This window comes from Buteo buteo, chromosome 29 (genome assembly GCF_964188355.1).
Source record: "Buteo buteo chromosome 29, bButBut1.hap1.1, whole genome shotgun sequence".
NCBI classification, from domain to species: Eukaryota; Metazoa; Chordata; class Aves; order Accipitriformes; family Accipitridae; genus Buteo; species Buteo buteo.
Window position 1 is genome coordinate 2633927 of NC_134199.1, and position 14947 is coordinate 2648873.

The 14947-nt window shown below is 68.0% G+C and overlaps 3 protein-coding genes across 5 annotated transcripts; 1 reads left to right on the top strand and 2 right to left on the bottom strand.

The window, feature by feature from the left end:
• Nucleotides 1-329: 329 nt before the first annotated feature.
• On the top strand, nt 330-3514 carry MSS51 (MSS51 mitochondrial translational activator). Of its 2 annotated transcripts, XM_075018315.1 has the most exons (6): nt 338-725; nt 1072-1227; nt 1456-1580; nt 1806-2369; nt 2871-2964; nt 3043-3514. In XM_075018315.1, exons 1-6 carry the CDS (start codon nt 358-360, stop codon nt 3317-3319), a joined length of 1584 nt encoding a protein of 527 aa, XP_074874416.1. In that variant the 5' UTR covers nt 338-357; the 3' UTR covers nt 3320-3514. The 2 variants fall into 2 exon arrangements, with proteins under 2 accessions (XP_074874417.1, XP_074874416.1); XM_075018316.1 differs by lacking the exon at nt 2871-2964 and having other exon boundaries at nt 330-725; nt 2965-3345.
• A 1-nt stretch (nt 3515) lies between these two features.
• Nucleotides 3516-10844, bottom strand: LOC142025688 (cytoplasmic phosphatidylinositol transfer protein 1-like). 2 transcript variants are annotated; one of them, XM_075018321.1, is made up of 9 exons: nt 9459-10844; nt 8016-8164; nt 6484-6572; nt 6290-6297; nt 5944-6015; nt 5745-5840; nt 5487-5642; nt 5338-5401; nt 3516-4430 (listed from the first exon to the last, which is right to left on the bottom strand). In XM_075018321.1, the coding sequence occupies exons 1-9, from the start codon at nt 9504-9506 to the stop codon at nt 4165-4167; spliced, it is 948 nt and encodes a 315-aa protein (XP_074874422.1). In that variant the 5' UTR covers nt 9507-10844; the 3' UTR covers nt 3516-4164. The 2 variants fall into 2 exon arrangements, with proteins under 2 accessions (XP_074874422.1, XP_074874423.1); XM_075018322.1 differs by having other exon boundaries at nt 4287-4904.
• Nucleotides 10845-12994: 2150 nt separating this feature from the next.
• LOC142025687 (myeloid-associated differentiation marker-like) lies at nt 12995-14773 on the bottom strand. The gene has a single exon (XM_075018320.1). The coding sequence runs from the start codon at nt 14122-14124 to the stop codon at nt 13258-13260; it is 867 nt and encodes a 288-aa protein (XP_074874421.1). The 5' UTR covers nt 14125-14773; the 3' UTR covers nt 12995-13257.
• Between the last annotated feature and the right edge of the window lie 174 nt (nt 14774-14947).

Consider the following 14947-nt stretch of genomic DNA (forward strand, 5'->3'; position numbering starts at 1 on the left):
GGGGGGGGGTCCCCACAGGCCGGGATGGGGTAGGGGCCTCACGGCGGGGGGCTGGCAGGCCCCATGGGGACAGAGGGGAATGGACCCAGGGGCTTGGGCAGCCACCCCAGCTCCCCCCAGGGGTGCGGTGAAGGTGTAGCTCCAGGGAAGAAGGGGTTTCGGGGGACCCCACCGCCACCACCGGCGGCTTTCGGGGCGGGTGCCGGACCCCCGGAGCGGGTTGGCCCGTTCCCTGGGAGGGGATGACCAGAATAGCTCCGCTATCTGATTCCTGGCAGAGGGGCCGCGGCCGCTCTCCTCCGCTGCTATCTTTTTGGGGCTGACATTTGAGCCCAGCCCTCCCTCGTTGGCAGCGGGATGTGCACCAGAGCTGCCCGGCATCAACCGGCTCCTCCGTCCTCCCCGCCGCCACAGCCGGGGACGAGCAGCGGGATGGCAGGCGGGAGGCGGCGCGGGGGCGGCGGGCGGCGTGGGGGACCCCGGCAGCACCCAGGGAACCAAGAGCCGACCCCCTCGCCCGCTTCCCGCTCTCCCGCAACCACCATGGCCCAGCAAAAGGCAGGCACTGCCCCCAAAACCGGCCGCCCCAAGAAGCCCGCGGAGGAGCCGGTGGCGAGGGCACCCGATGTGGACTCACTGGGCTTCCAGGCCATGGACCGCAACGTGCCAGGGCTGTCCCACGTCATCCTCCAGAAGCTCAACATGAAGAGCTACGAGGACTACAAGTGAGTGAGTGAGCACCCATGGGGGCATGTTCCTCCCCCCCCCAGCCAAAGCATCCCATATGTGCCCCCCCCCCGGTAGCTGGAGCATCTCCCCTGGCTCATCCCAGTCTCCCAGCTCAGCTCGCATGCAGGGTGCTCTGACAGAGCTCCTGGGTACACCCCTCCACCAGCCCATTCCCCAGCTCCCTTCAGGGAGCCCAGCTCCCCATCCCCACCCAGTCTGGGCCAGGGTGCTTTTGACCAGAGCTAAAAATCCTGGCAGCCTTGGAGGGAGGACATCAGCCCCGCGATGATGGCAGAGCAGTGTGGGCCGGATCCTGCTCATCAGCCCCCATGACATCTGCAGGTCTGCCATGGATGGGAGGAAGAGTGGCAGCGATTTCGGCATCCGGACTTACTTCGACATGTTCCAGAAGATGGAGGACACCTTCAAGTTTTGTGCCGAGTGCAAGAAGCTCCCCAATGCCCTCCCCGACCCCAAAAGCCTCCGACGATGCAAGAGGTATGGGGCCGGGGGAGGTGGTCTGATGGCATGGGGCTGGATCCATCCCCTCGCTTCCAGCCCAGTGGCCAGGGTGAAACTGGGGGTGTCTGGCCCTGATGCCCAACCTCCAGCCCCAGGGCACCCGCAAAACAGCAATGCAGCCCTGGGAGGGGGTGGCAGGGAGCCAGGCTCAGCAGACTGGATCCTGCCCCCCCCCGCAGCTGGGCACGCTGCCTCTCTCCCCAGGTGCCAAAATGTGTACTACTGCGGCGTGGCATGCCAGCGTGCCAACTGGCCACTGCACAAGAAGTTCTGCAAGAAGCTGAAGCTGGTGGCCCTAGATAGGCTGGTGGAGTGGCTCGTCTTCACAGGTAGGGCAGGGGATGCTGCTCCCATGCTGTGTGTCCTCCCTCCAACCTGCCTGATCCCCGCCCTGCCCCAGGCTGCATAGGTCCTGTGAAGGGATGTGGGGTCCCTCCTCCTGGCTCCAGCCCCTGTGGCTGGGTCCAGCACCCCCACAGCCCATGTGGGACAGGCAGCCTGGGCTGTGGGGCCACCACTGCGACCTCCAACACTTCTCCCTATCCCCCCCCCAGGAGACATCCCCTTCCCCACAGAGACCTGGACAAAACCTGCCCAGGATGTGAAGGGCTGGGACGACTGGTTCTCCATGCAGGGGCAGCTGGAGGAGAAGCTGGGCGCCATCCTGGCCGGGCGGTACATGACCCTCCTCTGGGCCAACGCTGGGAAGCCCCGGCCAGAGGATGGGGAGCTGCGTGAATCTGTCCGGCGGCTGGTCACTGACTTCCACTCACGGCCACTCACCATCGGATTGGGGCTGCAGCTTTTTGGCATCGACCCCCTCGCCAAGGCCCTCACTGTGCATGTAGTGGGGGCATCCCACGTCGAGACCCTCAATGCCCGGCTGACGGACTACGACGAGCTGACGCACATGTTCCCGGGGCACCAGGGCATGGAGGTGGTGATGGTGGGGGTGGACGTGGTCGATGGACCCATCATGAGGCCACCCCTGGCCACGCCGGCGCCCCAGGGAAGGGTCTATCTCAGCAGCTACAAGGGACTCTACCACGACTTCTGGGAGAGCCACGTGGAGACCAAGCTGGCCGCCCGCCCTGATTTGGTGGTGGGCTTTCACCCGGGTGAGTGACCAAGCTGGCCGCCCAGCCCCTTGCCACCCCACTGCCTAGAGCAGGACGTCCCTGGCAGGGTAGTCCCTGAGCACCCTGGCAGCACCTGGGGCCGAGCCTGCTGGTGGCTTGGGTCATGCCCAGGCCTTTGCACCAAGCCGCAACAGGCAGCCGGAGCAGCCAGGGTGACCCCCTGGGGCTTGGCTGCCTTGTCCCACCACACACTCAGCGTCCTGCCTGTGTCACCCACCTGCCAGTCAGCAGGTACAAGCAGCACCCAAAGGGGTCTCTGCCTTCAGGTCTTGGTGTGGTGGCTCAGCCCAGGACCCAGGGCTGGGACTGCCCCCATGGTGGTGGGGAGATGGGACCCACCTTGCTGCCAAACCCTATTGCCAGCATCACCCACACACCCTGCGGTTCTCCAGGGCGGAGTGGGTGCTGTTAGAGCTGCCTTTCCCCAGGGCCGGGGTGGGCCAGGAGGGAGGTGGGACCCTCACTGCTGTGTCCCCACAGGTTTCCATGCCTGTCCAGACTTGCTGGCGGGCTGGCTGCCCACCCTGCTGCTGCTGCGGGACTACCGCCTGCCTGTCCTCTTCACCGTTTACAGGTGAGCGTGGCCCCGCTGCCCCCAGCATACTGGCACAGCTGGCCAGTAACGGGGCCCATCCTCCCCCTCTCCCGGCAGCGAGCAGGAGCTGAAGTCCTCCCTGCAGATCCTGGTGGAGCTCGAGATGCACATCATGGGCTACGCCACCAACCCCTTCGCCTCGCTCCGGCCAGAGCAGGTCTACTCCAGTCCCAACAAGGCACCCGTCTACTGCAGCTCTTACTACATCACCCTGCTGGGGCCAGTGACATTGGCTGTGCCGGGTGCTGAGGAGCTGGAGGATGGTGATGGCTGGCAGGGAGGGGAGCCCAGTGCTGCTGGTGCAGCTGGGAGCATCGCCCCAGGGCTGGGCTGACCCCATGCAGCCAGTGTTGCCCTGCCTACCCGACCCCCAGCCCCTCGTGGCCCCATCCCAGGAACCCGTCTCTCGGTACACGGATCAGCGATCCAGCCATCCTTTGCTGCACACGTCCAGTCCCGGGGAACACAGCATGCTGGCACAGGCATGGCACCCCTCCATGGCACTGAATAAACCACCACCGGCAGCCGGCTGCCGTGTCTTGAGCTTTATTTCCAAAAAGGCCTTTGTTTTCCCAAAGAAAACAGAGGGCTGAGCCTGTCCCAGCCCCACTTGGGTGGCCATGGCCTCTGGAGGGATGACGAAGGGGACCCCAACTGTGGGACCTGCCATCCAACGGGGCTGTGCAACCCCCGGGGTCCCACAGGGAGCCCCAGCCCAGCACCCGGCTGTCACCATCACTGTCACACATGCTGTGCCCCTCTGCCGGTGCCTACCCTGCAGGGTGGTGCTCCAGCATCGCTCGCCAAGCACCGCAGCTGCTCAGACTGGCACCAGCACCCAGCCCGGCCATGGCACACGGGTACCGGCTGCCGCAGCCCTGCTGCTCATCAGGCTCGGTGGCCCCTGAGGAAACCAGGGCGGGTGGCGCTGAGCGAACCAGCCCCTGCAGCATCTGCCGGGGACCCACGCTGGCCTGGCATCCCCTCCCTGTGCAGCCAGCGGGCCTGGCCCAGCGATGGTGGCAATGTCCCACATGGGCACCCACGATGGCTCAGGGAGGCTGGTATCCCCCTGGGGCTCCCCACGCCCCGACAGCGGGTCCCTCTCTGAGGTTGGCACCCGTCGGAGGGGCCGTGGCAGTCTGGCCAGGAAGGTGGCACGGTGCGGCACCGCCAGCATCACTCGGCACTGGCGCGTTCCCGCAGCGCAGGCAACGTCAGGGTCTCCGGCGCCGACTTCTTGCGCGGGCGAGTCTTGGGGGGAGCGAGGAAATCGGGGGGCTCGTCGCTGAGGGGGGTGGAGGGGGCGCTGGCGGGGGCCGAGTGCGTGGCCGTGGGCTGCCCCACCTCGCTGACCGAGATGGCGGGTGCCACCAGGCCGATGAGCTCGTTGGTGGCCTCCTGCGTCTCCCGCTCGTAGCGCCGCACCTCCTCCATTGTCATCCCTGCCGAGCACAGCCGGGCTTGGGGCCGCTCAGCACGGCCGCATCCTGCACCCCACACACCGGCTCCCCCCGAAGCTGGGTGCCGGCAAAGGGACAAGGACTGGGGACAGACAGAGGGGCAGGGAGGGGGACGCTGGGCAGTGCAGCCAGCCCCCCGCTCCGGCACCAGCCCAGCCAGCAGCGGGGAAGGGATAGACAGACAGCGCAGGCAGGGGATGCACGGGGAGGACGGCCAGGCGGGGGGGAACCCTCCGCCACGGGGTGCAGGGGGGGCTCGGTGTGCACCGTGCACAAGCCCCCCTGCCTGCACCCGCCTGCGGGCAGCGCAGCAGGGTCTGGGGTCTCCGTCCCCTGCAGGCAGCGTGCGGCAGGGCTGCCCACGCGGCGGGGTTTAGGGGTGCTGACTCCCCAGCTTTTGGTTTGTGGCCACTTGCATCTGAGTCTCGAAGGCCCGGACCTCTTCCAGGGACATGTCTGGAAGGCAGAGAGCCGCTCGCCGGCACGACCCCGCGCCCGCTGCCGGCCATCGCCAAACCCGGGGTTCCCGTCCCCACGTCCGCACGTGGCAGCTGCCTGCAGCGTGTCTCCCTGCCAGACCGGGGGTGCAGGCAGCGCAGGCAGGGATGCTGGGGCTCCTCTCCCCACCCCTTGCTTCATCCAAGCCTTCCCCAGGCGTGCGGCGGAGCAGGCAGCGTGCGGGGGTGCAGGCAGGCGTGAGGGCAGGGGGAGCGGAGCAGAGCAAGCGATGCAGGCAGCAGGTTTGCCAGGGAGGAAGAGCGGGAGCTGCCCGTGGGGTTAGTGGCATCGGCGGTTAAACCCGTAGCCCCCTCCCACCCTGGGGGTTCGGGGTCACCCCGAGGACCGTGTCTCCCACCCTCACCCCCTGGGGGCAGCCCCGCGGACTCACCGCACCACTCGTCCACCCAGGCGAAAGCCTGCCGGTGTCCGATCAGCAGGATGTCCCGGATCACCTGTGATGCACTACGGGGGTCAGGATCCTGTCACCGTCCCCCCAATGTTCCCCCTACCCCGGCCTCGGCCCCCCACCCCCCTCACCTTGTGCACAAACTGCTCCACCCGCGTCTGCAGCCCCCACACCTCGAACTTGACGCTCACCAGCTTGTAGGAGCACATGATGGGCTTGGTGTGCTGACGCCAGCCCTCCCGCAGCGGCCCCCGGCCCGTCTTGGCCGAGCTGAAGAAACGGGGGTCCTGCGGGGGGGGGCGGCAGAACGGGGCTGTGAAGCCACCCCCGGAGATGGGGGGACAAGGGGATGGCCCCGGGGAACTCCCCTTCGTCCCCACGCGTGCTACCTCCAAGCTGCGGTAGTAACGCTCGGGGATCTCGTCGAAGGCGATGTCCAGGAAGGAGACCTCGTGGTCGCCCAGGATTTTATCGCTGCGGAAGATCTGGGGAGGGGAGGGAGGGTGAGAGGCACCGGCCACGTGTATGTGTGTGTGTCCCCCACCCCGCAATGAGTTTGCCAAGGTCTCAGCTGCGGCACCGACTCACATTCTCGCTGTCACCGCAGTTGTCCTCGTACTTGGTCTCGATGTAGATGGAGAACTTGGGCAGGAAGGAGCACTGCAGGGAGCAGCCGTCAGCCGGCCCCTGAGGGATGCCTGTCCCGAGGGATGCCCACCCCCAAAGGACACCCAGCCGCAAGGATGCTGATCCCCAAGGGATGTCCGTCCCCAAGGACACCCACTCTGAGGGATGCCCACGCTCAGGGATGCCCACCCCGAGGGATGCCCACCCTTAAAGATGCTGACCCCAAGGGACACCCACTCCAGTGCCCCCTCCTCAGCCATGCCAGGTGCTGGGGAAGGGGCCAGGTCCCCCCATACCATCTCCTTACCGTGTACTCTGCAGGAACACCGTGGCACAGCAGCACCGTGGGGTGGCATCGCCGGGTGGCATCACAGGGGAGAGAGGGAGCGGTGAGACCGGGAAGTGGCCACGGCCGGGCTCTCCCGGCAGCCCACCGCTGTCACCACCGGAGAGGGGCAGGGTGCCCGGTGGTGCCCGTCCCCAGCCCTGCCCGGGGCTCACCAGTGATGGTGTAGGGGTAGTAGTTCCAGGCCTTCTCCGTGATGTAGAAGATGCGGGGGGTCACCGCCCGTGCCCAGCTCGGCAGTTTGCTGCGGGGGGACCGCAGCGGCGGGGGGGACTCCGCTCAGGGCAGAATACGGCTGGCGGGCACAGCCCTGCCCAGTGCCACCCGGCCCTGCTCCACTGAATGCAGCCCCCCACAGCACGGCCCCAGCTCTGGGACCCCCATCCTCTCCCCGGGGACCCCACCTGCTCCCCAGGACCCTCACTTCCACCCCAGCGCCCCTCCTGCACCCTCACCTCCACATCCAGGATCCCCCCAGGGACCCTCGCCTGCACCCCATCACTCCCCAGGGACACCTGCCGCCTCCCCAGCACCCTCATCTGCACCCCAGCACACATCCCCCCAGGGACCCCTGCCACCTCCCCAAGACCCTCATCTGCACCCCAGGACCCTCACCTGCACCTCAGGACCCCCCCAGGGACCCCTGCCACCTCTCCAGGACCCTTACCTCTACCCCAGTGCCCCCATCCTCTCCCCAGGACCCCCACCTCCTCCCCAGGCACCCTTACCACCTCCCCGGGCACCCCCACCCCTTCCCCAGGACCTCTTCCACCTTCCCAGGACCAGGACCCCAGGATGCCCCCATTGCCCCCAGGCACCCCTGTCCACCCTACCCAGCACCCCATGGCTGCCCACGCTCCCAGGGCAGGATCAGGCCCGCAGGGGAGCGGGGAGGTGAGTTTTGATTCATTTGCAGGCGTTATAAATACCATCCCCGAGAGGGGAATCGTGAGTGCTATGGCTAAAAATAGCCCGTCTCACGCCAGCGACTCCCTGGGCGGGGGAGCAGCCGATGCCCGCACCGCGGTGTGCCGCAGCCAGTGGCGGGGACACGGGGACAGCAGCACTGGGTGCCAGCGGCTGCTCAACGGGCACCCAGGGCTGCGCATGGGACACCCCGAGGGATGGGCTGAGCAGCAGCCTGGGCATCCCCGCCGAGCCCCGCGCCGCAGCTCCGATATCCGGAGATGGGTGCCCACCAGGAGACGCAAGATGGGTGCATGCCCTGAAGCTGGGTGCACCCCAGGAGATAAGTGTGGCCCCCAGCGAGAGGCGCACCCCATGGAAGATGGGTGCACCCTGGGAGAGAGCCCCCACAGATGGGTGCAGCCCCTGAAGATGGGTGCAGCTCCTCAGGATAAGCGCACCCCAGGAGATGGGTACACCCTGAGACATAGGTGCAGCCCCCAAAGTTGGGCGCAGCCCCCAAAGACGGGTGCACTCCAGGATTTGGGTACACCCCTGGGAGACAGGGACAGTCCCTGAAGATGGATGCAACCCTGGGAGATAGGTGCAGCCACACTGCAGGGTGTCATCGACCCAGAAAAGGATGTTCCCCAGGAATTTTGGAGGGAGGGATGGAGCCACCCCGATGCCTCCATGTTCCCCACCGTGGTGTTGCCGCACAGAGCCGGTGCACCAGGGCCCCCTCCCCACCCAGCACCCCTTGCCGGAGCTGCAGCCTCACCTGGAGAGGTGGACGCGCTTCTCGGTGAACTGGCCGGGACCGTGGATGGGGTCCTCGTGGGGCTCGTTCTTCACCACCTCCACACCCTCGCCCTTCTCGCTCTCCTGGTGACTGTGCTTGCTGATGGTGTAGAGCTGCCCTACGCGGTACTGGAACCACAGCGCCCAGTCTCAGCGCTGCCATCCCCTGCCCCGGCACCCTCCCAGCAGAGCCGGTGCCTGGGATGGGCTTCTCTTTGCCGGGCTAACAGGTTTCCAGCTGCACCACTGAGAGGGGAAACTGAGGCACGGAGCAAAGGGGTGACAGACCCTGAGCTGGGCAGTGGGCAGGGGTCTCCCAGGGCACCCTGTTTGACGCCCCCTGCCCCTGGGCTGCTCCAGCACCCGGGCGAGGGCCAGATGCTGCCCTCCTGGCTCTTCCCCAGTGTCTGAGTGCCTTGCAGAGTGCCTGGAGGCTTTCTGCTCAGCAAGCTACCTGGGAGCCAGAGAAAACTATATATATATATATATAGAGAGAGATGTATATGAATATATATGTGTGTGCATGTGTATTTGATGACGCAGCCACGCAATAAGTGTTTTATTGTTCCGCTGAAGATCCCATCCATCATCCTAACTGCCAGCGGGATCTTATTGCCCCTCTCTGCCTAATTGAAAACCTTCCCCAGGTGCGAACACAAAACCGGTGCCTGGGGAGTGCTGGTGCTGCCCAGCGTGGGCACCACCACCGCGGCTCCCCGCTCCCTGAAACGGCCCCGTTGGAACCAGGCGCTCAGGAGCGACCTTTGGCCGGGGATGCCACCAGCTGCCGGCTATCGCTGCTGTTTGCCGACAGGGATTCAGGCTCCCTGCTGGAGCTGGGATTGAGCCTGTGTTCCCCATCAGAGTAGCCGCCCCAAGTGCTGCGGTGCCAGGGCCACCCAAACCCCCGGTGCCCTTCGCCTGCCGGCTCATCCCATGGTCCTGCGACTGGGCTGCCCCTGAGCAGCCCCCAGTGCTGCCATTGGGCTCCATGCCCCAAGGTCACCCTGCCCAGGGATGGGACACCCCCCCTGTCTGCACCCCAAAACACATCTCAGCACCCGGCACAAAGCATCCTGAGCCCAATGGCCGTGGCCAAAGCACACCTTGGCAGCTCAGCCAAGGCAGATGTTCCCTGCCACAAACAGTGCCACGAGAGGACGGCAAAGGGGGCCGCCGTGTCCCCCAGCCCCTTGCCGGGCAGGGACCCAATCCCCTGGCACCCCACTGCTGTGGGTACAGGACCCCCACCCGCAGCCCCCTCCATCGGTGGGTCCCTGCAGCCGAGCTGTCCCTGGCACCCATGGCTGGGGGCTCAGGGCTCCCCCTGCCTCTGCACCCCTCTTCCCAACCGACACCCCCCTTTCCTGCCTGGCCCCAGGGGCACAGGCAGCCTTGGCCCCCCCCACTGCCCCCCACTCACCTCCTCGGTGGTGAGCGGCATGCAGATGCGGTACTCCTTGATGAGCATGGTGGCACGGGCAGGGCAGGCAGGGCAAGCAGGGAAGGGGTCAGGCGTCGGCGGGGGCACAGCTCATTCTGGGGGGACCCGGAGGGTGCGGTGAGAGTGGGGGGACAGCGCTCGGCAGCCTCCCACGCTCCCATCCCATCACCCCACGCTCGAGGCGGCTCTCGGCACCGGTGACTTCATGAGCTGTTGCCATGGCAGTGGCGTGAGGTCACCGGTGTGAGAAGCAGCCTGGGTGTACCCGGCTGGGGACTCCCCAGCACCCTGAAACTCCCCTGGCGTTAACCTCTTCCCTGCCAGGCCGTCACCCACTCCCCTAGGCAGCTGCCTTGGTGCATGGGTGTCCCTGCAAAATACGGTGCCATCCTTTCGAGATGCCACATCCACGCCCGACCGAGGCGGCCGGCGCAGCGAGAGGGTTGCAGGGACGCCGGGATGGGATCAGACCTGCCGATGCTCGCGGGGACCCCCGCCATGGGCTCCCACGCTCCGGCCTGCCCCGGGGACCTGCTTCTGGGGAGCACCCAGGTCATGTCCCTGGTGTGGGACATCCCTTCCCAGGGCAGGAGCTGGAGCCCCCACCCCGGGGCTGACCCCAGCACCCATCCCAGCCAGCAGCGCTGCCGGGCTGCCCCGCTCACCCTCGCTCCAGCTGCGGCTGGGGATGCTCAGGATGGGTGATGGAGCAGCTCAGGGGGCTCCTGACCGTGGCCCCCAGCCCCGAGGGGCAGGGAGGGGATGTGACCCCCCCCAGGCAGTCACCCTGAATGAGGGATCAGGCCTTGGAGGGGGCAGATGGGGGCTCGCAGGGGGTCTTGTCTGGGGGGGGCAGCTTGTCCAGCTGGGGACACAGGGGCGTCCCTGGGGGCACAGGGGCACCCTACTGACAAGGGAGAGGGCTGGGTGCTGGTACCGGGCTGCGGGAAGCCGTAAGCCCCCCCGGGGTGCTCCTCGCCCAGCCCTGGGACCCCGCTGTCCCGGGCCGGGGGGCAGAGGCGGCCCCGGCATACGGCAGGGCGTGGTGAGGGAGGGGGCACCCCTGGGACCCCGGGACCGGGGACCACGGGGCACCCCAGGGGCACCGCGTCCTCTGCCCCAGCCCGGCACTGGGGGGGGGGAGCTCAAACCGGCCCGGGGGGGTCCGGGGCTGTCCCGGGGCGGGTGGCGGACGTCCCGTCCGAAGCCGAGGTGGGCTCGGGGGCTGCCCGGGGACTCCGACCGGCCGTGCTGCCGGGACGAACGGGCGATGCCCGGGCGGCGGCAGGCTCCGGGCACCGCGGGGCCAGCACCGGCGGCACCGGCACCGCTCCCCCCCCCCCCCTCCCGCCCCGGCCCGGGCTCCGCCGTCCCCCTCCCCACCGCTCCCCTCCCGCCCGGCCCAACTCCGCCGCATCCCCCCGCGGGGCCGGGGCTGCCGCCGCCGCCCCCCGTCCCGGCCGCACTCACCCGGGCCCCCCGGCGGTGCCCGTTCCCCGCCGCCGCCGCCGCCGCCGCCGTGCCCCGGCCGCCCCGGGCCGTGCGCAGGAGCGCACCGCCTCCCGCACCGCCTCCCGCGCCGCGGCACACCGACCCCTAGGGGGAGGAATGCACCGGCACCGGCACCGCACCGGCATTGCACCGCACCGGCACCGGCACGGGCATCGCACCGGCACCGCACTGCACCGGCACCGGCACCGCACTTAGCACCGGCACCGGCTCCGCACCGGCACTGGCAGCGGTGCACCGCACCGGCACCGGTGCTCCCCAGCACGGCACGGCACTGGGACTCCCTCCGCAGGGCACGGCACGGCACGGCACCGGGGTCCCGGCTGCTCCCGGGGACCCTCAGCAGCCACCGTGTGCCCCGGCTGGGGGTTACCCCCAGGATCAAAGCCCCGACGGGGCTCCCAGGCTGGGCTCTCCCGGACTGGGCTGGTCCCCCCCCCCAGCTGAAACCCCCCAAACTTCCTCCTGCACCCCTACTCCTCCACCCACTCACCTGCACCCCACTGCCAGCCCGGCCCCCTGCACCCCAGCCTCACCGTACTCCATGTGCCAGCACCGCCCGCATGCCATCCAGAGCCAAACACGTTACCGGCACGAAGCGCCACAACTCCTAACCGGCGACAGCCACCGCCGTCACCGCGCTTCCCCTGCCTCTTTCCTCCATGAATTTCAATCAACCCGGGCACTAAAAATAGCTGCGCTTGGGCGCTGGGCAGGGCTGCAGCCGGCCGGTGTGGTTTTCTCTTTATTTGCTCCAAAAATTCTGCCTTGGAGGCTGCGAGTGCCTCCCACGGCACTGCCAGGAGCGCAAAGGCTGAGCCGTGCTGCTTGGTGTGATGGTAGCGCCACGGCACGCTCCAGCCTTGCTGCCCGGGGTGCTGGGGAGCAGCCCATCCGGTGCCAGGGTGCCATGGTCCCGGGGTGATGGCCACCACGGGGACACGGACTGGGTGAAGGGGACACCCACCAAGCCACCCTGCAGCCTGTGGCACTGCCATCACCGGCGCTGCTGGGACCCCCCACCGTGGTGGCCCTGGCACAGGGCATGGAGGTCGCACTCACCCGAGCACCATGGCACCCATGGGTGCCGTGCAGTGTCCAAGGCTGGGTCCGGGCTCTTTCATCGCCTTCCCCCATTGCAGCCACCATGGCAGCCAGTTTGTGCCATCTTGTGGTGCTGGGGACCCCGCTCCGTAGCCCCCAGGGAGCCCTGAGGGAGCAGGGATGGCCCCAGGCTGTGGCTAGGGCCGGGGCAAGCAGCGGTGGAGGGAGCAGCGTGGGCTGGGGACGGTGGCCCCAAAACCCGCTGGCGTGCCCTGCGGGGCACCCATCCCACATCCGGGAGCACCGTGCCAGGAGCTCTGCCTGCTGGGCACACCTTCCCCTGCCTGCACCGGTCCCTATCTGCCTATACCGCTCTGCTGCCTTCTTCCTGGTATACCAGCCTGCGGTGCCACCGTTCTCCCGGTGCCACTCTGGTGGCACTGGGTGACAGCCCCCCCCCCCGTGTCCCCCCCAGGCAGGGGACTCCCTGGCAGCCCCCGAAGGGTAAAGCAGCAGGCACGGGGCTCCTGCCAGCATGGTTCGGACCAAACCCAGCTGGGCTCTTGCTGGGGTCACAGTGGTGGTGATGAGGACCTGGTGGGTTCTCAGTGCCACCCCCCCACCCTCCCCACCCCGCCAGCAGCCACATTCCTCCTGAACCCGTTTGGCAGGGTCCTGTGCCGCTGCCAAGGCAAAGGCATCCGGGTTGGGTTTTTCCTGGTCATGCCCTGCTTCACTCCGGTGCCGAGTCAACAAGGAGGAGAAAAGAGGATTTGTTGAAGCCCGATGCCCCACCCCGTGCCACTGCCAGTGTCCCCATGCGGCTGCCAGCACCCCCTCACCAATGCCGGTGTCCCCCCCCGGTTTCTCACCCCCAAGCCCCCCGTGCCACCGGGGAGGATCCCACAGAAAGCCAGGAAGGGGAAGAAAGGAGGCAGAAGCAAGTGAAAAATAATCCAATTTAATATCCCAAAGCCCCCCCGGCTCCAGGGTTTCAGGAGCACGCTGGTGTGCCCCTCCCGGACCCCCTGCTCCCCGCAGCCAGGCAGCCCATGGGGCACCAGGCCGAGCACACCCCCAGGAGCACCCCACGGCTCTCTGCTCCAGCGTGGGGAGAAGGAGCTTTCCGAGGCGTCTGGCCTCTTCCTCAGCTCCGCCGGCAGCCCTGCACCAGCACCCAACAGCATCCCACCACCGCTCGCCCCACCGGCGTCACCCGGAGCCCTTAGGGAGGTGCCCTGATGAAGACCATCCTGGTAGAGTAGATCAGGTCCACCAAGTAGGCGACGAGGTTGAAGATGGTGAGGAAGGTGACCCCCAGGTACTTGTCCCACCAGCAGTTCCTGCCGCAGGGGTCAGGGCGCCTCCTCCCCCTGAAGCTGTAGAGGGGCCAGAGGACGGTGGCGGTGATGTACATCACCAGGGCCAAGGCATTGTAGCCCACCAGCATCTTCTCCAGCGGGCAAGGCATGTAGGCGAGGCACCGGCCGATGGTGAAGATGATGATGAGGAAGGTGACGATGAAGCAGATGGAGTAGACGGCCACGCACCACTGCAGGCCGGCTTCCGAACTGTAGTTATCCAGCAAGGAGAAGGTGAGACAAGCCACGTAGGCCTCGAAGACCTTGAGGAGCCCCGGCACGGTGGAGAGGAAGCTGCTGATGTCCCCTGGCTTGGCGCGGGTGAGCCCCACCTCGAGGGCGTAGGCAAGGAAGCAGAGGCAGGAGGCGGTGGTGGCCACGGCCTGCCGGGCACACTTGCTGCTGCTGCAGGGGCTGCTGATGAAGGTTGAGGGGAAGACCACCGAGGTGGTGAAGACCATCAACGCTGCCAGCATGGAGAAAGCCGAGGTGAAGTCGTCCCAGGAGAGCGGCAGCTTGGGGTAGAGCTCCAGCAGCTCCAGCACCAGCACCAGCAGCGTCACGGCGAAGCAGAAGCACCAGGTGAACATGCACCACGTCCCGTAGGGACCCATGAAGTCCCTGGTGGAGGCCACCAAGCTGAAGGCGACGCAGGACAGCACGATGGCAAAGAGCCGGGCGATGCCCACCCAGGAGGTCACGGCGCGGAGGTTCACCGTCGCCACAGCCATGGTCCCGGCCAGCTCTCCCACCCACGCCGTGCACTCGGAAATGGGTGCTGCCAGCAGCCGCTCTTATCTGGGTGCTGAGACGGAGGGGTGGGGCGCGGGGCAGGGAGCTGCCGGCCCCCCGAGGACCCCCGGCTCTGCCGCCACCGCCACCACTGCCGGGCACGGCTCGCCGGGGCGGCTGCTGGGGGCTCGAGGCGGCAGCGGCACGGGCAGGTGGATCATTAACGTGGGGCCGGGCGAAGGGTGCCGGCGCTCGCGGTGACGCTGAGCCCTGCGGCAGGGCTGGGGCAAGGTGGCGGGGGGGGGGGCAGGGAGGCAACCGTGTGCCACCATCCTGGCCACCGCACCCCAGTCCTGCCTGCGGCGGGAGGCACAAAGGGGCCTTTCATGCACCCCCGGGGGGGGGCTGCCCCAGCACCTCCATCCCCACACCGTGCCAGGGCCAGCAGCCAGCACCCGTGGGGTCTGCCCAAGGGGTTTGGGGGACTGCACCCAGTGCTGGGTGCCCCTGACAGGGGGGTGCCACAGCGGGGAGCGGTCAGGTGTAGCCCCCCCACACGCTTGCGGGCGGCACATCCGCACCCCTCCCGGCACCTCCGCCACCTGATAAGCGGCTCAAAGTCCGGCTGTACCAGCTGCCGTCACCGGGCAGGGCGGGGGGGGGTGACTGTGGGGAGCGGACCCGCACCCTTCCTGCCCCGGCCACCCACGGCACCACCAGCACCCTGCCGGCAGCACCGCCACTTCCCCGGGGTGCCCGGCCGGTGCTGGCACCGGGCATCCTGGCAGCACTGTGGGGGGGGATCTCACCCCATGGCCCCAG